Genomic DNA, 27137 nt, shown 5'->3' on the forward strand with positions numbered 1-27137 from the left:
GGTTTCATGTTGAGCTGCTTGTTAGAACGAAGCATTTCCCCCAAAAATGTGATGAGTCTTCATCTCTGGAGCTGCAACAGTCTGTTGTTATTCAAACTGTGTCCAACATGCTAACGCTTGCTATGCTACTCACACAGCTGTTTTACTACAAATAAGAGTTATTGTACTTTTTTGTTTGGTTGCCAGGTTGTGAAACACATTTAAGTAAAGTCATACGTCAGCAGGAAGCTTCAGCGCAGTGTAACTACAGTGCTGCTGTATTAATAACTTTCACATCTATAACGATAACTCTCTTGATACTTGATAACTTTCCTCCTCGGTGGCTCAGTTGCATCGTGGGTAATGTAGGCACCAGGTTACCGAGGCACTCCACTGGTCCTGCATTGTCCTCTGTGACACTGTTGGTCTCGTTATGGAAAGTTAAAAAACAAAATGATCTAAATCAAACCAGCAGAACCAGAGATGAGACTTCAAAACCTGGAGCCTACATTACCCACAATGCAACGGAGCCACTGAGCGATTGCATGCAGCTTTATACCAGGTTTTCGACCTGTAAACACACTTTAATGTATAAAACCAGTGTAGTCACCCTTTAAAACAGACAGCAGAGTAAACGAAACCAGTTAGAAAGAGTCACCAGTGAGTGTCTGCACGCTGACACAAACCCAGCAACTAATTTCATCCAGACTTCATCGATACGGCTAAAAATATCGTGTGTTTGCTGTCCATTGTTTACAGCGGCCGTCAGTCATTATATAACTGTGTCCTCGTGAGCGACAGGTCCAGTGAAGTGGCTCACAAAGCTCTGCTCTGATCAAAGGCGCCTGGAAACCGTCCACATGTTGTTTTAATTTGCAGTGATTATTTTTATGACTCTCTCATGCACAACTGTAAATCTTAACTCCACGCTTGACACTCATTGGTTTGTGTGTGTGGACACTCAGAGGACAGGAAACCCTGCAGCCTGACCCGGATGTTGGTCTGCTTATGCAACATGTGTCTGTTCTGGAGGGGAAAAAAAGCCCAGATGTGGGGTTCAGGGTGCTGCTGCTCCTGCAGAGCTGTGCCCAGTCATGCCCCTCTGCAGGAGCAGCAGGAGGGAGGAGCGAGGAGGAGGAGGAGTCACGTGGGTTAGTGACAGCCCGTAACACCGCCTCTGATTGGCCGAGCCGCTCCAGGCCCGGCCCCTCCGATAGGCTGCTGCTGGCGACGTCACGCCGATCAGCTGTTGGAGCTCCACAACAACAACAAAAGAAGGAGCAGTCGGGGGACTGAGGAGGAAACGGACTGAAGGAAAAAAAAAGAAAGAAAGAAAGCTGAACCACACTGTGACTCCCGATGTACAGTCCGTGAAATAACCTTTTTTTTATATATATATTTTATTTCTTCCGCGAAGAAACCTCAAGTTTTTCTATTTTTCGAAAAAGTAACGCATCTACCTCAGTTTCAAGGATTTTAATCAGCGTTTACATCCTCTCTGTCTGCCGCAGGTGAGCTCTTTGTTTTCCTCTCGGCCTCTTCTGCTGATGCTCACGATCCGTTTCTCGTCCACGTTACAGCCGCTTTTTTTAACTGTCACAAACAGAAAATCGTGAACAAGTTACGTCGCGTTATTAAACGTTTGCGATGCGTTTTTACGCGGCTAACGCTGCACTGCTAGCTTAATGTTGCTAGGCTGTTTATGCTAGCTGCGGCGGGGTTTTCGTGGTTTTTTCCTCAACTTTGACGACAATAACTTTCTGATATATGATGGGAAATGTTGTCATAACATATTTGTGGATGTAAAAGTTTAGCAGCAGACGGTTCTGCCCAGTCTGGGTCGAGTTACAGCCTCCTCCCCTTCCCCCTTTGTGACCAGCACACAGGCTGCTGCTGCTCCACATTATTATTGGACCAGTTTGGCTGTTTTTGTCCCACAGGACCGGTCGGTAAACCACTTTAGCACAAACAAATGTACGCCGATGTGTTCGTCACTCCGTCGATGTGGATATTAACCAACAACCGTGTTGAGACTTGGTCATTTATCGAGTAAAAATGTCAAACATTTCTTGTTTTTAGCCTTTTCGAAGTGAGGATTCGCTGCTTTTCTCAACACCATTTTTAAATTCAGAGTTGATGTCAAAACAGGACATCTGAAGACGTCTGTGTGAACCTCTGGTTGACATTTTCACTTTTTTATGATTGTTTGTCTTCTCAAATCTGACAATTCACCTCTTACACCTGTTTTATATCATTGTCAGGTGATTATCTTCTGGTTTTGGACTGTTTACACTCCACAAACTAATAATAAAACCTAATATTTTGCAGGCTAAACAATCAATCTAGTCATCATAAACATTACAAAAATAATCATTACCTGTCCTAAACCAAAGACACCTGTAGGGTCAGTTAACATTAGCCTGACCTCAGCTGATATTACAGTTAAATGTACTGCCATGAAGCTCAGTTTCTGCTCAGATAAGCTCTTGTTGTCCAACTTGCAGGTGATGTGTCTTTTATCCTCCTCCACATCGCTGATTATTGGATCCCTGCGGGGTTTTTTCTGTGTAATCCTGCCGGTGCTGTTATTTCCATCACATATAAGGGTCGTAAACGCCCCTCTCCTGCTTCTTCTTCTGCAGTTTATCTGACACTTGTGTGGATAAACAATGGCAGGATGATGTAACACATGTATTAATTGCTCAACAGAAAGCCACAGCCGTGACTCAGTTCCCTTTGTGTTCACTGATCGCGATGATTTATGATGTTTATCCCTAAAATGTGTGTCTGAGCTGGAGGAGGAGCAGGTGCGGCAGATTATCAGCCTGCTGTTGTTGCTGGTGTGACAGTTTATTCTGTCCGTGTCTCCGTCACAGCTGCTCGCTGTTTACAGAGGACGACTCCGGCTTTTGTTCCCCCGGAGCAGCGCGCGTCCTCCCCTCTGCGTGTAATGAATACGACAACGGAGAAATACGAGCCGGCACACGAGGAATTAAACGCATCGCAGCTGGGATCGAACCGAGTGCGCGTTCGAGAAAATCCGACATTTGAGTTTCTCAGGAAAAATAAATGTCCATGTTGGCCTCCTAGTGGTGATTATTAATTTAACAGCTAGCTTACATGTTAAAGACACAATCTGTCATTCAAACCAAAAGGTCGACTTATATTAAAAAACACATTTTTGAAATTATCGTGTTTCAGCACCCAAAGGGATTTACAGGCTTTCTGACTCACAACAACGACTAAAATATGTTTTAATGTTGTTTCAGGTTTGTTTACATGAATCTTAATGTAAACAAAGGTGTGACACAGGTCACTCACAGTCATAATGTTGATATATGATATAATATTATAATTTTACTATATGCATGTCCTTCATACCTGCTACCCTACTTCATTTAAAGGTGCAGTATGTAGTTTTGAGAAGAAATTTTAATGAGCAGAGAAAGATCTTCACTGACTGATTTTTTTCTAAACAAACCCTCTTTGTTTTCGTGACTGAATAGACTTTATTTTTACTTTGTGTATATGTGGCGGACCCTGCCACCTGTCTAGCTTTAAACAGTGTTCAGGGACATTATTTTCCTCTGAGAACAGCTTGTTTATTCACTTATGGAATAAAGTTTGTATTATTACCTGATTAATATTGTAAATATTAAAAATCTGAGTTTGAATTTCTTCTCGAAATCTACATACTGCCCCTTTAACTATGTTTTCGATGTAAAAATTCAAAAATAGCATCTGCATGTTAGATATTTCTCCCATGATGACCTCCATGTCCTGTTACAGTAGTTTGTGTCGCTTAGCTTTCAAACCACTGATTTGTTTTGATAAGCAAATATTTGCAATTTTAATCTTAATGGTGATAAATTGATTAGTTTATTTTATCAGCAATCGAACACAGAAAACACGGAGACAAATTATTGAAAAAATAAAGAATACCAGCCCAGATAATCAGTCTGTCCTCCTCCTGCTGGTTCCAGGACACAAATATCTAAGACCTGGGCACCTCTCAAATGTATACTCTGCTAACTGCTGCTAGCTGCTAACTGCTTCTAGCTGCAACCAGGTAATTAGCTCAGTAAGCCACGCGGGGCAGTGTTGGTGTTTACACTACGCTAGCACAGGAGCTAGAACAGGAACTGTAAAAGTAGATTTAAAGATGTAAAGAGTGAGGGCGGCGTTACACACCTGGCTTTAATCCACTTGTATTGTGCCAAACGAAGCTTCCTCGCCTTCCCTTCATACAGCAGCTGCAGCGGGACGTCAACACCGATCACTTTCTTATTCTGTCTGCTGACACTTTCCATGAAAGCCGTTAGTGAGAGCGGCTGCCGGCCAGCTGTGACTGTGTGTCGTCTGAACACAGCACATCTCTTTATTCAAACACAGAGAGGACAGCTTCTCTCCGCTCGCCTCCATCAGCTTGATAACGGAGGACACTGCAGCTGCCTCCATCGGCTCTGACAGGAAATTAATCCTGCCTGACTTTACAGCCTCATACGGGCTCATGAATCAGGCCTGGAGATCAGAGTGTGTCTGCAGCGTTAAAGCCCTTGTTATGTGTGTTTTGCACCTTTACATGCTGGTGTATGTATCAGACGTCTCCCTCACATGGCTGCAGTGTTGCTGTTTTCATTATCCCGGTCTTGAGGGACGTGACGCTCTGTTGTGAGGTGGAAAATGTTTTTAGTGATGTAAAATGGAAAGAAGCTACAAATCTTCATGTTTGAGGAATGGAAACCAGGGAGTTTTTACATTTTTGCTTGATAAACGTCTTAAACAGTCATTAGAAGTAATAGTTTGTTGATTAATAGGCTCATTTTGGAACAAAGCCTTCGTACGGACAGGTCTCTGAACAGGCAGATATGAGATGTTCTTGTTCAACGTTCATAGACCTGAAAGACATGTACGTTGACTTATTTCAAACTTGACTTTGAAAAGCATCTCTGTTGAACAACTGTGTTGAGTAAATCTCTCTCTGTTCTCCTCTCAGGGCCTGTTTTGTACTTTTGCACTCATCGAAACGATCCTGACGTCGAGCGATGTCCAGCCTGCGTCTGCTGGCCCTCAGATGATCCATGACCACACCTTATTGATGCACTTTAGCACCTTTCCGGAGCCTTCCCGCCGCCGTGAACCCCGCAGCTGATGACCAAAGTGTGCGCCACGCTTTCCCGCCGTCGCCCCGAGCCACGTGCCTCCCCCAGCCCCTCCCGCAGCCTCACGCCCCCGCAGGACGTCCAGGGATGTTCCAGAGGTTCGCCAGCGCTCTGTTCGGGGACGACGTGGAGGAGCTGAGCCGGAGCAACAGACCTGGAGATGGCAAAGAGGAGGAGGAGGATGAAGACTGGATCCTGGTCAACTACCTGGGTGAGTCTCATGAGAGGGGCGTTAAAACCAGTAAAAATCCACTTCCAACTGGTTTACATGTGGAGGTAGTTCATGTAAAACAACAAAAAAGAAATTAAATCTCCCGTTTCTGGACATTTCTGGAGCTTCACAGCAAAACAGTGTTGCAGCATCCTCCTAAACAACTGAAGTAGCTGGAGACTTGATGTGAAATGTAAAAAACAACCAAAACAACATAAAATAGCTCCATACAGCTCGTCTGGAGTAATCCAAGTCAGCCCCGAGATCCTGAATTGGTTTGAAAATCCATTAATTCCTCACCAGAAACCATTGTCAACACGCTGCAGGCAAAACCTGTAACAACGTACGAGACCTCAAATAAAATCCTCCCCTGACACTAAACTCACACAGTGGTGACAACACAAAGTAGAAAGTAAACAGAAGGTAAAGAGGAAATACACACTTTGACAGTTTTTATGTATGAGGTAAAAGAAAAAGACATAATGAGACTTAAAATAATAAATCTGTCAGCAAAAAGATGAAGTTACCTCAAATTTGATGCACAAATCCATAAAGACTGACTCTGAATTTTAAAAATTGGATAACTTTAAGGCAAATGGAGCAAAATCAACCTGATAAAAACTGTGAGATCGATTAAAAACTCTGATTGAAGCAGATAAATGAACATGCAGCAGGTCAGAGAGCGACCCAGTGCAACTTTAGACTGTTTTATTGGCTGCTGAGAGCAGAGCCAAGTTTCCAGCTGAGTCTCTGAGATAAAAAAAAAGACCCCAGTCAAAACACACACACACACACACACACACACACACTGTAAACAGAAACATGACACACTGCACTGACTTCCAGGTGGCTCTTAGTGAAGCTCAGCACAGCTTTGGTCTGCCCCTCCGTTCACCCGCCGCCGGTCTTGACTCGACTCGACCCGTCTCCGATTCCACCGCCGTGTGAATACTTCAGGTGGGAGGGGGGAGAAACAGAGGCCGGCTGGCCCGCTTCAGGCCAGAGGGTGGAGGCTGGAGGGTGGAGGGTGGAGGGTGGAGGGTGGAGGCTGGAGGGTGGAGGGGCGGTGCAGCAGGGTGCCATCAGGCAGTTTATGGAAGTCAACCTGTAAACAGGTCAAACAAAAGCGTCTGGGGAACCAGAGGACGTAAAAATAGATCCTGGTGCAGCTGGAGTTCCCGTTCTGGGCCTGTGGAGGTGGACATGTATGGGCACAGAGCCGCTCCGACATCCCTCCTGATAAACACACACACACACACACACACACACACACACACACACACACACACACACACACACACACCTGGATACAGTGTTGTGTTTCTCTGAGGAGTTACAAACTGTCACGGAGCAACAAATGTTCGGGCTGCACAGGAGAAGTCTGAAGGTTTAAATGTAATAAAAGCTTCCCTCAGTCGAGTCAACTTAATCTAATCTAAGAGGTTAAAGGAGCACTCTGTAGTTTTGGAGACGTAATTAAAACTCTGAATTTTAATATTTACAATATGGGTAATAGGTAATAATACAAACTCAGCTCATTAACATTTCTTCAACAAAACTACAAACTGCTCCTTTAACTTATTTGACTTTAACAGTTTTTTGCCGTCATGTTCTCATTCGAAGATGCAAACCAACTGTCCAAAACCAAAAAACAACAAACAATTTACAAAAACAACGAGAAGAACTTTACTTGTACTAAAACATCTTTCACAAAACAAAGTTTAAAAAGTGCTTTACATTAAAAACATGCGGGAAAGATTAAAACCAGAACTCAACCTGTCAACAAGGTCAGAAGTTTAAATCAGTTAAAGGTTAACTATGCAACTTTTTACAGGCCTGTAGGACAGAGCTCCTGACGCTTGGATTAACAGCTTGGAAAAACATTTTAGATGCACTTTAAAGCCATATTTAGTTAAACATTACAGCAGACTGGCTTTCTGAGTTTGAATTATAGTCGGGTGAGAACAAAAACAGCACATCTGCCCATCTGGAAGTCAAGAATAAGGGACTACAGAAGCAAAAGAAGTTGCATAGTGCACCTTTTAAAGATCAGATTATATTTACTGCATCTGCACAGCCATGTTGCAGACATGCAGCCTGCAGCCCACAGTGGATGAGCGTGCACAGCAGGCGTGAACTTGTCGGCCTGTGTAGACAGACGACACATGTCGCGGTGCTGCTTCCACACAGATCGCAAATGCTAGCAGCAAAAAACACGTGACTCGCTAATGATTGTCGCTCAGGAGTCCTGCGGGCCGTCACATGTTCCTGCATGTGTGCCGTCTGTCTCGTTGAGTGCAACAAAAACAAATTAAGGCCTTTTAAAATGATCTCATGTTGCAAACTGTGGTGAAACGGCTCCTCCGCAGCAGAGTCATGACTCAAGTGAAATCAGCTGTTTGTGCGGACTGCGGACTCGGAGCCAGAGTCGTGGAAGGTCAGCCGGTTCGTGCATTATCCAGGCCGACCTCATTAACCCGACACACCGCCTGCCAAAGCCTCCAAAAACTCTGCTGCTCCTCGCTGACAGCAGAGCCTGCAGAGGAAGAGCTCGGGCAGCGAGGGGTCGTCCTGCCGCTGGGAGGATAAAGTGTGCAGATCAGCTGCTGCGTGCTGAGTCAGCACTCTGCAGCCTCTTAGGCCTGTTGTGGGTAAACACGGATTCCTCAGTGAGCTGCTGGGAGTCGCAGCCATGTTCACGCTGGCTGACATGCACGTAAACACACCGACTTACATACATACTGTAAACAGCGAGGGTACCGAGGTCAGGGAGGAAACTTCGATGGAGGTGATGGAGGACTCCTGCAGCCGTGTGTCTCAGTTAAAAATACAACTCTGCAGGGTTTGAGCGTTAAAGATGCCCCCAGTATTAATTCCCAGTCTTTATTGAAGTGCTGGAGAGAATAAACAGAACTGAAATAAAACAGACTTCTGCTGAGTCGTCAGAGTTATTTTTATCCTCCAGTCTGCCAGCCTGAGCTCATGTTGCCTCCCCACCTCATAACTTCCTGTGTCTCTGTGAATCATTAGAAGCTGATTTCTGTTTTTTTGCAAACTGCAGCGTTTGATGTGCAGCGGTGTGGGAAGAAAAACAAAAGGCTGCAGGTTATTTCTGCAGCTTCATGTGGAGGCGACACGGAGGGGAGGGATCGGCTGCTGTGAGACGGTTCAGCAGCACACAGTCTGCAGACACGCGAACACAAACACGGCTGTGGTTTCAGACGGACGTGTGACACCGCAGCTCTCGGGCTGATTGTTTACATATGAAGGCCTCACTGCTGCTGCACACAGACCACAGTGCCCCCTGCTGGCAGGATGAAGGCATTACATCCAGCAGTCATACTCATTTTCAAAGCAGTGACACTTCACTGAAACGGCAACTACTTTGAGTACATTTCTAAGGAAAGAAATTATTACAAAATTATTTGATTGTAGCATCTTAAATGTGAATATTTTCTGGTTTCTTGACTCTTATATGACGGTAAACTGTTTCGTCCACGAGAGAAAGTCCTCATTCAGCTGCTTTCAGCTGTCAGATGAGAGAACAGCTGCATATAAACAGACTGTAGACACACCAGGTCTCAGAGAAAATGAAAACCCTCCTGACTTTGTCCACATTTCATGTCTCTGCTGCTTTATTCTCAGATGTGTCGTTAAGTTAAGTCTTTTATAAACTGAGGCTGCAGTTTGATTTGAGCCCAGACTCCTCCACGTTCATGTTGAAGAGTCGCTGAGCAGGACGTTACACTAGAGTAGTCATTTTTTAAGAAAAATAAAGCAAAAATTCTGTTTCCAGCCTGAATATTTTCTGGTTTCTTTCCTATATATGACAGTAGAATGAATATCTCTGACTTGTGGACAAAACAAAACATTTGATGACGTCTTCTTGGACAGTTTTCAGACAATTTAAGAACCAAACTCATCGATTCATCAAGAAAATGATCGTTAGTTGCAGCCCTACACTGAAACACAAAATGTTAAATGTAGAAAGTAAAAGACTTTTAATGAAGCCTTAAGTATCAGAAACAACAGATGGTGAAGTAAATGTCCTGATGAAAGACTTCAATGATTCCTGAAATTAAAGGGTAATCCTGTACAGTTAAAATCACTTTGTAAAACTCTTTCTCTCCCTGCAGCTGAAGCCTGCTCCTCTCAGTGTGGAGACGGTCTCTCTGGATCCACCGTCGGTCCCGAGGAAGACGAGGAAGACATGGTGATGATCCCCTCCCCCATGGCCAGCCCCCCTATCCGCTACGCCTCCTGCACCTCCCTCAACTCCACGGCTGACACCGACCCAGACGGCGGGGCGGAGGAGGAGGAGGAGGAAGAGGAGGAGGATGAGGATGAGGACGACACCGAGGATGAAGACGAGAGCGGGTTCCTTCGTCTGGACGTCGGCTCTCTGGAGGAGAGCTGGTTCGTCACCCCCCCGCCCTGCTTCACCGGCCGCGGCAGCCAGCCCGTCCTCCTGGAGACGAGTCCTCTGGAGAACCTGCTGATCGAGCACCCCAGCATGTCCGTGTACGCCCACCACAGCCCCCCCAGACTGACCCTCGACCCGCTGCCGCGCTCCCTCGACCTGGAGCTGGGCCTGCTGCCCGGAAACATGGCCTCCGCCCCGACGGCCTCCGGTGGGAAGGAGAAGGGCAGACGTGCTCTGGACGGCCCCCGTCACAGGTAAAGTCCTGACCGCTGGAAAGACGAGATGAAATGACCACTTGACTTCCTGTTGAGACAGGACGTGGGGCTGGGACACCGACAGTAATCATACAAAGTCTTTAAACTTTAGAAAATGACCTCTAGAAATACATCCTACCCGCTCCTCGTGACAGACAGCTGCTCCCAACGTTTTCTTGTAGGAATTTGGTAATTGTTGATTTTCTCACTAATCCGCCCGCCTCCATCTAACAGCTCTGTGCTTCTGTCTTTGTCGCCCCCTGCAGGCCGGAGGTTGCAGTTGTCCCGCGTCGCTCCAGCCTCCACTCCGCCTGCTACGCCGCGGCGCTCTCCGCCCGCGCCGGCCTCCTGCAGCAGCGGGCGGGTAACACCACCCAACGCACCCAACCGCTGTCCCGCAACGCCCTGCGTCGCCTCAACCTGCTGCGCCCGCAGAAGGCCGGCACCGTGCACCTGCACCAGCCCAGCCAGAGACACCTCAACTACTGAGGCGTCCTGACGACATCATCATCATCATCATCATCATCATCATCATCATCATCATCATCAACCTCAATCCTTTAAGCAGTACAGGAAACCAACACTGGCCACACACACACACCTCTGTTTTCTTCTTCTCTTATCAAGAAATCAACACCAGCAACAAGTCGATCGACACCATCAGCCATCAGTCACACCCCCGATCTGTTCTCAAATCTGATTGGACGGTGAAATAGGGAAAGAGGCTGATGATTTTTTATTTGTTATTTTATCAGCTCATGTGGCCAGTGGGTGAACGGTTTCTCACCTTCTCCTCCTCTTCCTCCTCCTCTTCACCATCCTCTTCCTCATCCATCCTCCTTCATGTTGAGAAAGAAAGGGTCACCACGTGTCCCCTCCCCCTCCCCCTCCAACTCCCGTCATCCATGTTTGATTCTCCCTCCGCTGGACCGGCTTGTGTCCAATCACAGAGTAGAAGAGTCGTCACGGTGACGTCCTCTTCTTCTTCTTCTTCTTCTTCTTCTTCGTCTCTTTCTTTTCTCTTCTTCTTGTTCTTTATGGACAACTTAATGTGTAGAATCAATGCTGTAGGTCACTTTACTCAGCGGCAGGTTCACAGCGTGGCAGGATGTGACGATGATGTCACGGTGATGTCACAGTGATGTCACAGCGGGGCGGTGGGGTGTCTTTGCTGCCTGGTGACTTTTTGGACAGAAACATCAGGAGACGTTTCAGATCACAAATCGCTCGAACTCGTTCAGTGCAGCAGCACAACGTCGCCATTTAATCAGTGCAGGACTGTTGTGGTAGTTGCCCCGCAGTGTTGCCCGTAGTGATGTCATACAGGAAGTGATGAGGCAAAACGTTAAAGGAAAAATCCCCTCAAATATTCTATTATTGGTATTATCAGACATCTGTAGTTGTTTTGGAGATTAACGATCTTGCCTTTTCCGTTTTCACTCGAGAAAAATTTGTTCCTACATTTCCCAGAATGCCTTTTGACACACATCACATGAGAACAGGTTAAATAAAGGGACGTTTCACTAAATTAACCTGTCAAACAATCGACGCCTTATGAGGAGTGCTACTCTGACTGTGGAGCAGGAAGAGGAAAAGATTATATCAAGTTGCATTATGGGAAATGTAGGATTGAGTGTTTTAGGAGTTATGGAAGGGACAGTGCTGCTTCAATGTCCACTGTTCTGTTTTTTTAAGACTGTCTGTTGTCAGTCGCCCAGTTTTATGTTTTAAATTTATGCTTAAATACAAACGTAAAGCGACATTGAGGCAAAGTTAAACAGCGCAGGTGTTTTCATGTGAAACTGGAGGATGTAGTAACTGAAAACTGAGAAACAGAACAGAGAGAATCAAACCTGTTCTGCAGCTGCTTTGCCTTTGAGTCTGTTTTCTGTGTTTCTATTTCCAGTTTCTCTGTTTCCTTTGTGATTTATGACTGCAGTTCTAGAGAGAAGTCCTCACTCGCAAAATCTGAGGGACCTCCTGACGTTACCTCATGTTTTTTTTTTAATATTTGACTGGATCCACAAAGGATAACACACCTCACTAAAGAGCACGTCACCACTTACTGTTTCCTCAGTGTTACAACGTGTTGAAGGGATTTTTCCTGCCTTGAAGTTTGATCTCCTGCAGCGTCACCTCCTCGTCCTCTCGCTCGTCCTGCCCCCGCCGGCTGAACCTGCCTCTGACTTTGTAATTCAGTACTTTTCACGATATTTTTTTGAAAAAATTTAAAGAAAAAGACGGTAAAAATTACTGGGTTAAATATCACTAAACGCCTTGTTTTAACGGTAGCTTTGAGATGGACAGAAATGTAGAAGAAAAAAAATGTATTTAAAAAAAAAAAACTTCCAAAATATTTTTTGAAAAGAAAAAAACAAATTTACATATCAGTATGAAGTTGGTATATATGCGTCTATCTTGCTTAGGTATGTTTGGTTATGTTAGTGTGCGATCTGTTGCATGGTTGTAGAGTTGTGTTAGTGTGACGATGGTGGAAAAAAAAAAAGAAAACGGAAAAAGATTTTGTTTCTTTTTATTATTTTTTTGTTTGTTTCTTAAATGAATCTGCAGTCCACTTCTCAGGGTCACAACCAATCACCTTTACTCTTTAGGAAAATGCAGATTTTTACTTGACGGCTGATGATTCTTTGTGCGTGCTCGGACTTTTCCAGCTCTGTCCCAGCGAGCTTTCCCTCGTGAAAATGTTTGTGAGAAATAATCGACTCTTAGTTTAGCGTATCTTTGGTCCCAGGACTGTGAAAATGAACACTTGACGTTCTCAGTCGACTGTTGGAAACCCATCAAGATGGAGAGAAACTGTTGGTCTTTTTCAGCGATGTGTATATTTTCTGTTTTTGTTGCTCCAGTGTACCTAACATGGTTTTAGAAATGTACTAAATGCTTTTTAACTCTTCTATTTTCCATGTTAACTTAGTTACATTTTGCTAAACTGTTAAAAATATTTAAACCAAAAAAGTAGCAATGATCTTTTAACTTTCACTAGTTTATAATACTGATGTTCTTTTATTTGTTGTTTAACTCTTTAAGTGTTTGTTAACCACACTGCAGGACAACAGACAGGAACCATCCGTCTAACAGAGTGACTGAATCCTATGGAGAGAAATTAAAGGGGCAGTTTGTAAGATACGGCCAGAATTTAGTACAAACATTTTGAACAGTGTGATGATGACGTTCTGTCAGAGACGTCTCTGTTCTGTGCGGAGATGTCTACTGAAGTTAGCATGCTAACTTCTCGCCCCCGGAGTCACAGTCCTGGTCAGAGCCGCTGTAAATCACCTCTGTACCGTGTCCTCTGTGTTCACACGGGCCTCAGAGGCTGAGGTCCAGCTCTGTTCACTCTCTGGCTGCAGAGCCACGAGCTCCACGCCTGCAGCAGCGAGCCACAGCCGAGGAGCTGGTGATGTGCTGCCCGCCTTTATTTTTGTTTTACCTTTGAATTCTGGCCATATTTTACAAATTACACCTTGTTAAATGTTAGAAATGACAAACAAGCCACGATCACGACTTACTAAATGAGTCGTATTTAATGACTCCTCCGCTCATAATTGTGACTTACGTCGGACTACATATCTACTCCAGAATGGATATATCAGATTTTAAAGCTCTGTAAAGATTTCAGACTTGTTGCAGTGTGGTTCTGATTCTCCGGTCAAACCCGACTTCGGTTTGTCTCTGTGGTCGTGTTGATTGGACGGTAGCATCATTAAGAAAGCACTAACAAACGTTTGTTAGGCGTCTGTACGGTTTGCTGTAAATAATGGTATAGCTGAGTGGTTCTCTCTGGTGTATTTAAGCTTTTCTTTTAATTCTCGAATGTCTTTCTCTCTCTGCTGTTGAGCTTTGCAATCGTGGACGATGTTATTTTGATGTTTTTGAAAAAGGCAAACTTAAAGACAGAAGGGACTGGAGGAGACGGACGGTGTTGACCCGTCTCCTCCTGCTGTCAGGAGCCTTACATGTTTTATATTTTAGTTTCTGTTCTCAGTTCATCTCTCCATCATCAAACTAACAGGGATTTATAATGTTTTTGTTCAATGCCTTGAAATTTGTGGATCACGTGCCTTCCAGGTTGAAATGTTGTAATGACAATGCATCAATGAAGAACTTGAACTCCCTTTTTTTTTGTTTTTTTTAATGTCCCGAGTGGACGTGATGAATAAAAACACACAAACAGACATCAGAAACCAACTATGCACCACTCGGAGGAAGCTTGTTCGCTCTCGCCGCCGCCGCCCGCCCACACAGTGTACGGCTTTTATAATGACTCAACAAAACCAGACAGAATGATGTAGCAAAACCTCTTTTCTCCTTGTTTGTTTAAAAAAAAAAAGAAAAAAAAAAGTGTGAAGAATATTTTGTGGCATTTTTATTTTTCACCAAGTGTTAAAACGTTTTTGCTTTTTTTTTTGTTGTGTAGTTTACTGGAATAATACAGCACTTTGCCAAAAAGAAAAAAAAAGGTGTAGGAATTTTAGGGTTAACTTTTTATTTATCGACATAACTGGTCTCCTTCTTTGTATTTTGGATGTATGACAGATCAATTCACTCTGTTCTGATGTCAAAAAAAGCTAATTAAAAAGTGGGGTCATCTGTTTTCGAACTGTAATAGTTAATACATGTGATCTCTTATTAGCCTATAATAAATGTTTTCATACGCAGCTCTCCTGTTTCTGTTTGATCCTTCTGCACCAAACATATCAGCTCATTTGACCTGAAGTCATCTTTTTATCATTCAAATCATGTGATCACAAGAGTTATGCAAATATTATCAGTTTTAATTGAGTTTAAAGGAACAGTTCACAGAAAAATGTAAACTCAGCCATCATCTCCTCCTGATGATATAAAGTCAGGCTCAGCCATCATCTCCTCCTGATGATATAAAGTCAGGCTCAGTCATCATCTCCTCCTGATGATATAAAGTCAGGCTCAGCCATCATCTCCTCCTGATGATATAAAGTCAGGCTCAGCCATCGTCTCCTCCTGATGATATAAAGTCAGGCTCAGCCATCGTCTCCTCCTGATGATATAAAGTCAGGCTCAGTCATCGTCTCCTCCTGATGATATAAAGTCAGGCTCAGCCATCATCTCCTCCTGATGATATAAAGTCAGGCTCAGCCATCATCTCCTCCTGATGATATAAAGTCAGGCTCAGTCATCATCTCCTCCTGATGATATAAAGTCAGGCTCAGCCATTGTCTCCTCCTGATGATATAAAGTCAGGCTCAGTCATCATCTCCTCCTGATGATATAAAGTCAGGCTCAGCCATTGTCTCCTCCTGATGATATAAAGTCAGGCTCAGCCATCGTCTCCTCCTGATGATATAAAGTCAGGCTCAGCCATCATCTCCTCCTGATGATATAAAGTCAGGCTCAGCCATCATCTCCTCCTGATGATATAAAGTCAGGCTCAGCCATTGTCTCCTCCTGATGATATAAAGTCAGGCTCAGCCATCGTCTCCTCCTGATGATATAAAGTCAGGCTCAGTCATCATCTCCTCCTGATGATATAAAGTCAGGCTCAGCCATTGTCTCCTCCTGATGATATAAAGTCAGGCTCAGTCATCATCTCCTCCTGATGATATAAAGTCAGGCTCAGCCATCATCTCCTCCTGATGATATAAAGTCAGGCTCAGCCATCATCTCCTCCTGATGATATAAAGTCAGGTGAAGTAAAACAGAGTTGCAGCGTTCTGCTGAACACCTGAAGCAGCTGGAGACTTGATTTAAAACATCAGATGTCTCCATTCAGCTCGTCTGCTGTGATCCAAGTGTCCAGAAGCCCTGAGATCACAAACTGATCTGAAAAGACGATATTTACACCCTTTATTAAGATGAAATCTTCTCTGTAGCTGCTCAGCTAACAGCGTTAGCATGCACCCCGTCTGAAGTGAGTGCACGAGCTCGACCGCACATCAAGAGTGTAAATAACGTCTCCAGAGACTTGGATCACGTCAAATTGGCTGCATGGAGCCATTTTATGTTTGTTTTTCCATTTTAAATCAAGTCTCCAGCTGCTTCAGGTGTTTAGCAGAATGCTGCAACTCTGTTTTACTGTGAAGCTCCAGAAAGGTCTTGTTTGAATCCTGCTGTTGGTTTATAAAGCATAAAGCACTGAATGGTTTCTGATCCGCTGCTGCGTTCTGGACCGTCCAGACCTCTGAGGTCGTCAGGTTCAGGTCTGCTTTCAGCCCCGAGAGTCAAAACTAAACATGGAGAAGCAGCGTTCAGTAATTATGAACCACATAACTGGAACAAACTCCCAGAAAACTTTAGTCTTGTCTGTGTTAAACTTATATATACTGTCTTTTAGCTTATATTCCTTAAATATTATTTAAACTTGTTCTTGATGTCTTCCTGCTTGTTTTTTATGTATTTTCATGTCCCTGTAAAGCACTTTGAGTTGCCTTGTGTCTGAATTGTGCCATACAAATAAACTCGCCCTGCCTGGGCAGTGTACGCGAGTAAAAGTACTTAGTTACACATCTAGTGAAGTATTACTATAAGTATTACTATAAGTATTACTATAAGTATTACTACAGCTGCACCGTGTGTTTAATATCACGGTGAATGATGAGATGACCCAGATAAACCCAGCTGACACCAGTGGACTTCCTCCCTGCAGGAGTTTGACAGCGGCCCCACGTGTTCTCTCTGTTTACATTCTGCGGCGGAAGCACGCGGCGGCGGCTGCTCGCGCGCTCATTGGCTTGACGTCAGCAGGCCCCTCCCACAGGCAGAACTCACACGCGGAAGCAGTTCGGGTGCCGCGAAAAAAAACGTTAAAAAACTCCGTGAAGTGGGAATATTACCGCGCGTTTCCGGCGCGAGCGGGTCCACGAGCGTCCGCCGGCCCGTCAAAGTTTAACCGGAACTTACGGAAAGTCGCGTGTACGTCAAAAAACCTTCCCGCGGTTCGCTGTCCGTTAGAAACGACCGCGGGCTCCGGTGAACGCGGTGACGAACCGGTCCAGTCGAGGTTCCGCGGTTCCGGTCACCTCTCGCGTCCCGCAGGAGAGCGCGTGTCGCCGGTTGGAGCGCGCGTGTCGCCCGTTTCTTCAGATCTCGGTTCAGATTTGAACGTTTAGCGCGTTTCTGTGAACCGGGAACGCGCATGCGCAGTGGGCGGCGGCAGGCTCATGCGGATATAAGGATTGGCGCCGGCGCCACAGCTGATGCATTCATTCATTCATCACCGAGGAGGTAAGACCACCGAGCCGAGCGGAGCGGTTCTGCTCAGATTAATGGTTTCAGAACATATTTCTGCTGTCGGTGACGTCCTGATGTTTGCAAAGTGCATTTCGCTCTTAAAACGCCGTTTTTTCCTGCCGGGTTTGGTGCGATTTGTGGGTTTAAATCTGGCCGAGCGAGGGACTGCAGCCGTGTTTTTAGGTGTTTAACTTGTGTTTTATTCTTTATCTGAGGGAGTTTCCGCTGTGAGTCTGAGCTCCTTCACATCGTTTCTGTCTGTTCTTCATCCTGGAGCCGTGTTTCCTGAGGTTTCACTGTTTCAGACGACTTTATCCGGACAGACTCCGGACTCAACCTTAAAGCTCAGTAAAGTCGCGGTTGATTTAATTGCGTTGCGGTGCCTGTTTTTAACTTTTAATCGATCACACAATCAGCTGTTTGCATGTAAACTCTGTGGATCATCGGCTCATCTGCACATCCCGGTTAGCTGGTTAGTGTTGACCTAGTTAGCAGCGGCTAAGTTTGCTAATTACTGTAGCTCCCCTCCGCCACTCAGCTCGGCGGTGGTCTGAGTTTCACAGACTTTAATGGCGCTTAAAGGACTTTGTTTGAAGGTTTGTGGTTCCCGTGAGTTTAATATAGATGTTGAGGAGAGTTTGGAGTCGATACGGTTCATCTTCAGCGGTCATTTCGCCCAGTTTCCCCCCGCAGACCCGGAGGACCTTTTCGGGGGAGGCAGGGCTCAAATCCTCCCGCTTTGGCGCTGCGGAAATTGGCGCGTCTTTTGAGTTTCAATCCTCAAATAAAGTTAATATTTCGGCTTTTTCGCTCGTTCAGACCACATGAGTGCCGCCTGGACACGTGTGCTTCTCCTCTGGATGAGACACATTTGGGTTGAAATGCAGCATTTTGGAGCTTTTTTTGTTTGAAATCGAGGGACCGAGCAGCCCCCCTCCTTTCTGGCTGTGGATACCGACCTAGCTTACAGAGCCTGTCCGGCTAGTTTGGCTCTTAAAACCACAATTATGCTCATTAATCACGTTTATTGTGACACTATAATTGTCGTGGTGTCTACAGGAGGCTCTTCCAGCTTTGTTAGTCGACCTCTGGTGTTTTTGTACAGAGACTTTGTCTCTTTATTGGCGGTCACAAGCTAACAACCTCTTATCACGAGCTAACCACATCGAGCTGAGCCTTTAAAATGTGATTTTTCTGGAGCTTTGTGGTTCAAAGATCTCCTCCAGGGTCCAGTTAGGATCTTATAACATTATTGTGGTTATTCTCCATGTTCCTGGCCTCTCACAGGCTCATGTAACCTCCCCAGTCTCCTCTAACTTGTTGTGTACTTGTGATTTTTTGGGGCCCACAATGAGGCCCCAGGAGACTGAAGAGATCATGAAATGGCTCCAGGAGACTTGGATTAAATATATTCACACTGTCTGACACTGGTGTTTACAGGTTCATACACATCTCACCTGTTCTTCTCTTTTCTTTGCAGCGGAGCCATAAATTAATTCGACACAATGTCCAGACGCAGGTGAGCAGCCGGTGGTTTGGTTCGTTTTCATTACATCTCGCTCCAAAAACTGGATTATGGACGATTTGAAATGTGTGGAATAACATAAAATCACATTTCATCTGATATATTAATGCCTTATTATCCAAAGTAGTGATGTAACTATCAACATTCAGCACCATCTGTGACGAAAAGATAAATATAACAAGGCCGTGACGTGGTTTTCTTTTTCTACTACAAGCAGAGAAGAGCAGAAAGACTGTAGATGACATTAAATATATATAAATATTAGGATTATTTAAATAGTGTCAAGAGTTAGAAGTTTAGAAAATGAGTATTGAGACAATGTCACATATTCCCAAACTGATATTTTCAGCATTGATCGTGACACAGCTCCAGTCAGTCACTTGCATATTTGATTCAGTGATGTAAGGACTTCTTTAACCCGCTGTGATGACGACACACACATGAAGTCCAGTGAAAACATATCTGATCAACTCGACTCTAAAGTAAACGGGTCGAGCTGGAAATCCTGATACGTTCCAGTTGAGCGTGACACGAAAAGTGATCCGTCAGATCACAAAACAAAACCATCTCAGTCTTCTGATGTCGTTTGTTTTCCGTTTCAGCGGTCGCATCACTTTGCAAGCCAGAGATTCAAACACACCCGAGCCGCCCGCCAGAGCCCCGCTGAAGAAGAGAAAGTCAGAGGTTTGTGTTTTGATGCTTGTGTCTGATTTACAGATATAGATTTCTATTAATTTCTGTGTTTCGGTCTCAGGTTTATTATCCTGTCGTAGCTGTTTGCACTGACGCCAGCTCACCTGTTTGCTTTGTGTTTTTGTTTCTTCTCCAGCCGTCAAAGAAAAAACTTCAACCTGCTGCCAAGAAACAAAGCTATGAAATACAGGTCAGTGTGTCTGAGTGTCATTAACTCCCAGTGATTGTGTGTGTTTAACTGATAAGAGTTGACACTGGGATGTGTCGTCACGAGTTTATTATCTGCGCGTGTCCCCTCCCTTCCACCGTGACCAGCCCTGTTTTTAAAACTAGTTTTATTCACGTTAACTTTATTAACTTGTAGTTTTTATTTATAATAACCCTTCTGGTTAGTAGTTATCTCAATATAGTTTCCTATATTGAGCGTCCATTTTGTTACAGCCATTTTTATTATGTAATATGCCTGTATGATATTTGTTCAACTTTTTAGAAATTTTCTTAGTTTTGTCTCTCCGGCACCTTTTTATCTTTATATCAAAGACAGCACATGAAGCTAGTTGATATAATATTTGTCTTTCTGTGATGAAGAAACATGTTGAAGTGACTCAGGAGTTTATGCACACACCATGCAGTACCGTCTTCTCACCACTGGGTGTCACCAGTGAGCTTGATTGGACATTTAATGCTCAGACGACCAAGAAACTTGTTTTCACAGCAGTTTAATGACGAACACTTGACCCGGGCTACAACTAATACTTATACAGAAGAATATATTAAATAAAATGTAAGAGAAAAACATGGAAACTTGAAGATTAATCTCTTGATCATTTCCTCAGTTAATAGATATCGATCAATTTATCGCAAAGCCCAAAACATCATCCTTAAATGTCTTGTTTTGTCAACGATCCAAAGATATTCAGTTTACTTTTAATAGGAGGAAAGAAACCAGACAATATTCAAATTTAAGCAGCTGACAGACAATTTTTTACTTTGTTTTTAAGCTTAAAAATGACCAAAACTGATTTAAACGATTATCAAAATAGTTGGTGAATGTAAAAATTTGACAGTAATTTGATTAATCGTTGCATCTCTAGAAATAATGACCCCACCAGAGATGAGACATGTACAGTAATCAATCGTAATGCTTAAATTATCAGGATTTTTTCTGATCAATGCAGTAACGGCTCCAGATTACTTGTGAAACTAACTGTAGGTGCATCTGTTTTTATTCCTCATGTGTATTTCCTCTTCTGTGTATTCCAGAAGTGTTGGTCGGAGGACGGAGCGAGTCCGTGTGTCCTCATCGAAACTCCCCACAAAGAGCTGGAGCCCACAGATCCTTCCGGCTTCAAGCAGTACCAATTCAAGAACCTCTTCATCAAGGCCTCCCCCATCCCCCAGCTCAGGTAACTGTGTGTGTCTGTGTGAGTTTTACACCTCAATGAGGCTGCTGCTGCTCGACACTTCACGCTGAGCCGTTACTCCACCCGACTCTGTATTGACAGTATAATGCCCTCGTTCAGTGTATTCTTCTTTTAGTTGAGACTTTGTATGTTGGTCCAGTTTCAGGAGCAAACGTTTGATATTATTGAATGTAAACGTAAAGAAATGCTTGAAAATATGTAAAACTATCTACAGCTCCGGTTGTTGAGACCTCAGGTCTTATACCCGGTTTTAACATCTGTCAGCTCACACCTGGCATTAACATGTGCTGGAGTTGCCACTTATGATCTGACTTAACTTTCCTGCTCTTATGCAAGTAAACGCATCACAATGTTTTTTTCTACAAAGAAAGCAAGAACTTGATGTTTACCGTCTGCCAAATTTACAAGAAGGTCCAAATAATGAAGAATGAGTCAGAGACAGTGTTTCATAAAGTTTATAAAGTTTCTCCTAACTCAGCAACTCTTAAAATCACTACATTTGTTAAGGGAGTCTGGTGTGGTGAACACACCAACATGTCATTTACATCACAGTGAAGCACACAGAGATCAGACCGTGTTGTTGTGGCTTCTTCTCGTTCACACCTGTATTTAGAGCGGTGTGTTAACAAAGTGTGACACTAAGCAGAACATGAGAACAAACTGATGGTGAACCCGGTGTTGTGTCTTCCAGCTGGGCCAGTTCAGACGACGTGTGGATCAAAATGCTCAACAAGGAGCTGAAGTACGTCCACGACAAGAGCTACCTGCAGCGACACCCCAAACTGCAGCCAAAGATGAGAGCCATCCTGCTGGACTGGCTGCTGGAGGTGAGGACAGAAAATATCAGTTTGTTCAAAAAATCTGAAAAATAAAAGAATCAGTCGTTTAAAAACTGTTTCTGTGTGCAGGTGAGTGAAGTGTACAGCCTCCACCGGCAGACGGCCTACCTCGCTCAGGACTACTTCGACCGCTTCATGCTGACCGAGGAGGACGTCAGCAAAGAGTACCTGCAGCTCCTCGGGATCACGGCGCTCTTCATCGCCTCCAAGATAGAGGTGAGTCCCTCCTCAGCCTCCACTCGCCATCCAACCACAGACTGTTTACATGGGACACAAAACATGATCAACTTGTGGGCATGAGGCTGTAAATGATTCAGTCAGTCACATTACAGTCAGGATGGTAGATGGACGCCTCCTCTGTAGTGTTTCTATAACTTTGTTGTTTCCTCTTCAGGAAATCTACCCTCCGAAAATCTTTGAGTTCGCCTACGTCACAGACGGAGCCTGTGACATGTGGGACATCCAGCAGACAGAGCTTCACATGCTGAAGGTCCGTTCTCTCTGCCTACACCGCTCTCGCTCTCTGCCTACACATCTCTCTACCTACACTTCTCACTCTCTCTCCCTCTCTACCCACACCTCGCTCGCTCGCTCCCTACACCTCTTTCTCTCTCTCTACCCACACTGCGCTCGCTCGCTCCCTACACCTCTCTCTCCTTCTCTACCTACACCACGCTCTCTCTCGCTCTCTCCCTCTCTACCTACACCTCGCTCGCTCCCTACACCTCGCTCTCTCTCTCTCCCTCTCTACCTACACCCCTCTCGCTCACTCCCTACACCTGTCTCGCTCTCTCCTTCTCTACCTACACCTCGCTCGCTCCCTACACCTCGCTCTCTCTCTCTCCCTCTCTACCTACACCCCTCTCGCTCGCTCCCTACACCTGTCTCTCCCTCGCTCCCTACACCTCTCTCTCCCTCTCTACCTACACCTCGCTCGCTCACTCCCTCCTTCTCTACCTACACCTCGCTCGCTCCCTCCTTCTCTACCTACACCTCGCTCGCTCTCTCTCTCTCCCTCTCTACCTACACCTCTCTTCTTCTCTCTCTACACCACGCTCTCTCTACCTCTCTCTTCTTCTCTCTCTACACCACGCTCTCTCTACCTCTCTCTCCCTCTCTACCTACACCTCTCCCTCGCTCCCTACACCTCTCCTTCTCTACCTACACCTCGCTCGCTCCCTACACCTCTCTCCCTCTCTACCTACACCTCGCTCGCTCTCTCTCTCTCCCTACACCACGCTCTCTCTCGCTCTCTCCCTACACCTGTCTCGCTCTCTCCTTCTCTACCTACACCTCGCTCGCTCCCTACACCTCTCTCTTCTTCTCTCTCTACACCACGCTCTCTCTACCTCTCTCCTTCTCTACCTACACCTCTCCCTCTCTACCTACACCTCGCTCGCTCCCTACACCTCTCTCTCCTTCTCTACCTACACCTCGCTCTCTCTCTCTCTCTCCCTCTCTACACCTCGCTTGCTCTCTCCCTCTCTACCTACACCTCGCTCGCTCTCTCCTTCTCTACCTACACCTCGCTCGCTCTCTCTCTCTCCCTCTCTACCTACACCCCTCTCGCTCGCTCCCTACACCTCTCTCTTCTTCTCTCTCTACACCATGCTCTCTCTACCTCTCTCTCCCTCTCTACCTACACCTCTCCCTCGCTCCCTACACCTCTCTCTCTCCCTCGCTCCCTACACCTCTCTCTCTCCCTCGCTCCCTACACCTCTCTCTCCTTCTCTACCTACACCACGCTCTCTCTCGCTCACTCCCTACACCTGTCTCGCTCTCTCCCTCTCTACCTACACCTCGCTCGCTCTCTCTCTCTCCCTCTCTACCTACACCACGCTCTCTCTCGCTCTCTCCCTCTCTACCTACACCTCGCTCGCTCTCTCTACACCACGCTCGCTCTCTCTCTCTCTACCTACACCCCTCTCGCTCGCTCCCTACACCTCTCTCTTCTTCTCTCTCTACCTCTCTCTCCCTCCCTACCTACACCTCTCCCTCTCTACCTACACCTCGCTCGCTCCCTCTCTCTCCCTCTCTACCTACACCCCTCTCTCTCTACCTCTCTCCCTCCCTACACCTCTCTCTCTACCTCTCTACCTACACCTCGCTCGCTCCCTACACTTCTCTCTCTACCTACACCTCGCTCTCTCTCCTTCTCTACCTACACCTCGCTCTCTCTCCTTCTCTACCTACCTACACCCCTCTCGCTCGCTCCCTACACTTCTCTCTCTACCTACACCCCTCTCTCGCTCCCTACACCTCTCTCGCTCTCTCCCTCTCTACCTACACCACGCTCTCTCCCGCTCCCTACCACTCTCTCTCCTTCTACCTACACCGCTCTCCCTCCCTACACCTCTCACTCGCTCCATACACATCTGTCTCTACCTACACTTCTCACTCTCTCTCCCTCTCTACCTACACCTCGCTCGCTCCCTACACCTCTTTCTCTCTCTCTACCCACACTGCTACCTACACCTCGCTCCCTACACCTCTCTCTCCTTCTCTACCTACACCTCGCTCTCTCCCTCTCTACCTACACCTCGCTCGCTCTCTCCCTCTCTACCTACACATCTCTCGCTCTCTCCTTCTCTACCTACACCTCGCTCGCTCTCTCCTTCTCTACCTACACATCTCTCTCGCTACCTACACCTCTCGCCCTCCCTCTTTCTACCTACACCTACCTCCCTCTCTGTGTCTCTTTGTGCTAACCTGGATGTTTTCGGTGTCGTCCTGCAGGCGCTGGACTGGAATCTGTGTCCCGAGACGCCCATCTCCTGGTTGAAGCTGTACGCGCAGGTCGAAGCCCAGACGGACGGAGAGAACTTCCTGGTTCCTCAGTTCTCCCAGGAGACGTACATCCAGATCACACAGGTACGTCACACCTGAGACACGAACAGACACACAGACCTTTTAATGTGACTGGCCACACCGTGCTGACCTTTGACCTGTCGTGTGTTGCAGCTGTTGGACCTGTGCATGATGGACATCAGCTCGTTGGACTACAGCTACAGTGTCCTCGCCGCCGCCGCCTTCTGTCACTTCTCCACGTTTGACGTCGTTCATAAAGTTTCGGGTGAGTCTGATTTTCTCACCTGCACCTCCTGAAAAGAAGTGACTGTTGTTAATCAGTGGATTTCTGTCGACGGACGGCTTTAACTCACAGTTCTGACCCGTGTGTGTTTCAGGCCTGACGTGGGAGAGCGTCGCCCCGTGTGTTCGGTGGATGACTCCCTTCATGGACACGCTGCGATCCGAAGCCAAACCTCAACTCAAGGACTTCCCCAAAGTCAAATCTGACGACAGGCACAACATCCAGACACACGTGGCTTATCTGGACCTGCTGGTGAGCAAAACCAACACACTCACAGCTTTTACAACACTGAGCGACATTTTATAGACCTTAAAGTAATCAAGATGATGTCCTCTGATGTCTTGTTAAAGATATTCAGTTTACAGTCAGAGGAGGAAAGAAGCTGACGTCACTGATGGAGGATTATCAGAATAGTTGGTGTTTCATTACCTTTGTGACTGACGTTGACTTCCTGTCCTGCAGAGAAAAGCTCAGAGGCATCAGATCGACCTCCCCGACTGTCAGCTGTCGCCCGTCGCCGTGGGAGCGGTCCTGACTCCGCCCAGCAGCACAGAGAAACCAGCCAATCCCTGAACAGGACACGAGCGGCGAGACACGCTACCTCTCCACAGTTGGACCTGCAGTGACGGGCGGGACACGACTTTAGGGAAAAGTTTTGGATTTTATTTTTCTAACACTAAGTCAGGACGCTGCTTCCTGTCGGTCTTTTTTTTATTCATTTGGTTTTTATCAAACTGCAAATATGGAGAATGTCAGGAAACCCTTTTTTTAATTTTTTTAAACATTTCACAGGTTGTTTTTGAACCAGCAGGTTTCTCGTCACAGAACCGAGACGTGTTGCCTGCAGTAGCGACTAATGTCCACTGGTGTGAAGTGGAGACGCTGACAGGGAAACATTTAGTACCTGAGGTATTATCTGGGAGTTTTACTGGTGCTACTCTAGAAATCGATGCTTAAATGCTTTCAGATGGTGCTTCAGTCAGATTCTCAGGAAAACAGAAACGAGGATTATCTCATTTTCTACCGCAAATATTTCATTCAACTCTGAAGTGTTAATTATTATCCTCGCCTAAATTTAAATAGTGTGAACTTGTAGATTTACACTTTTGTATCGTCATCAGAGAAACAAACGGTGCGATTATCGACACGAGCCATAGGAACAAACGCACAGTTGCTTTGCTGTGTAACGTCCTGAAACCTGGAGGTGTTTGAACGCACCTGATCTGTTTGTGTGGCTCAATAATTCCCTTTTTTATTAATGTTTATTATAGTTGCAACCTGGTTGCACTTTCTTGTTACATTCCTGGAAAACTTGACTTGCATAGGAGAACTGCCTACAAAGTTTTCATTTTCAGTGCTTGTATTTATTAATAAGCCTTCGTATGTAAAAACAAAACATCTGTTCATATGTAAAAAAATAAATCTTTCAGCGATGAATGAGCTCAGTTTGATCACTGCCAAAGGCAAAAGCTATTTATGATTTAGCTCTGCGACACCTGTTGTTGAATTACAGTTCCTGTTGTACACTAGCCTGTCCTCTGTGCCTTTTTAAAATGAACTGTACGGCCACTTAACTTAAGCTAGAACGAGCCAAAAGGCTGTGAGATGGAACGAACCTGTGACTGTAAACCTGAAACCTCCGCAGCCTGATGGAAACTGCAGTGAACAACCATGTCAACTGTGTGTAGATGTTGAAGAATGTATGTTTTTGTAAATACAGCAATTCAGATGTGTAATTTTCTTTTATATTGGAATGTTTTGAATAAACAAGATGAAATGAGCGTCTGGTCCGTGTGATTAAAGGAGAGGGCGTCGTGTTGGTCTGTTCACACCTGACGGACGGACACCAGGTTTTTTACACAAAGAAATAAAACATTTGCCGAATTTACTGGGAGGGTCAACGAATTAAGAATTTGTCAGAGAAAACATTTTACCTTGTTTATAAAGTTTCTTCTAAGTCAGCGAATTGCAAAATTGCTCAATTTGTAAAGGCAGTCTGGGGACGACCTGCCTGTTTTTGTTAATGTTCACTGACTTGCAGCTCAGGAGGAAAAATAGTTTCAGTCTGAGCTTTTATGATTGTGAGTCGCTTCCTCGTCTTCGATGGGATTAAAAGCATTCATGAGTTTTAATTTCTCCGTGCACATTAAACACAACATGCATCTATTGTGAGCCTTAAAAACAAAAAACAATCACCTGAAAATGTTTTTAGTGAAACCTGAACTCACATCTTTGTCACCTTCCACTATTGTGTTGTTGTTACTTCTTTGACGACTTATATAGAAAATAAAGTCACCAAATGAAATTAG

The 27137-nt window shown here is 45.3% G+C and overlaps 2 protein-coding genes and 1 long non-coding RNA gene across 6 annotated transcripts in view; 2 read left to right on the forward strand and 1 right to left on the reverse strand.

The window, feature by feature from the left end:
• The first annotated feature begins 1236 nt into the window (after positions 1-1236).
• On the forward strand, positions 1237-14708 carry tp53inp1 (tumor protein p53 inducible nuclear protein 1). The gene is made up of 4 exons (XM_073485021.1): positions 1237-1490; positions 4976-5352; positions 9489-10029; positions 10296-14708. The coding sequence occupies exons 2-4, from the start codon at positions 5229-5231 to the stop codon at positions 10516-10518; spliced, it is 888 nt and encodes a 295-aa protein (XP_073341122.1). The 5' UTR covers positions 1237-1490; positions 4976-5228; the 3' UTR covers positions 10519-14708.
• A 2514-nt stretch (positions 14709-17222) lies between these two features.
• ccne2 (cyclin E2) lies at positions 17223-26609 on the forward strand. Of its 2 annotated transcripts, XM_073485016.1 has the most exons (12): positions 17223-17250; positions 18737-18775; positions 19384-19465; positions 19611-19664; positions 20738-20880; positions 21590-21725; positions 21807-21953; positions 22132-22227; positions 24474-24608; positions 24699-24810; positions 24923-25080; positions 25291-26609. In XM_073485016.1, the coding sequence occupies exons 2-12, from the start codon at positions 18762-18764 to the stop codon at positions 25399-25401; spliced, it is 1188 nt and encodes a 395-aa protein (XP_073341117.1). In that variant the 5' UTR covers positions 17223-17250; positions 18737-18761; the 3' UTR covers positions 25402-26609. The 2 variants fall into 2 exon arrangements, with proteins under 2 accessions (XP_073341117.1, XP_073341115.1); XM_073485014.1 differs by lacking the exons at positions 17223-17250; positions 18737-18775 and having other exon boundaries at positions 19361-19465.
• The window catches only part of LOC141011761 (uncharacterized), a 72860-nt gene continuing 67350 nt past the window's right edge, over positions 21628-27137 (reverse strand). The window contains exons 2-7 of one of the 3 annotated variants that reach the window (XR_012180357.1): positions 25258-25445; positions 24908-25077; positions 24708-24838; positions 24447-24619; positions 21846-21994; positions 21628-21716 (exon numbers count right to left, since the gene is read on the reverse strand). This is a non-coding gene — a long non-coding RNA (uncharacterized lncRNA). Of the gene's footprint in view, positions 21720-21845; positions 21995-24446; positions 24620-24707; positions 24839-24907; positions 25078-25257; positions 25446-27137 lie in introns of all 3 variants that reach the window. The other 2 variants (XR_012180358.1, XR_012180356.1) reach the window with 2 other exon arrangements.

Source organism: Pagrus major, chromosome 17, assembly GCF_040436345.1.
Source record: "Pagrus major chromosome 17, Pma_NU_1.0".
In the NCBI taxonomy this organism is placed as follows: domain Eukaryota; kingdom Metazoa; phylum Chordata; class Actinopteri; order Spariformes; family Sparidae; genus Pagrus; species Pagrus major.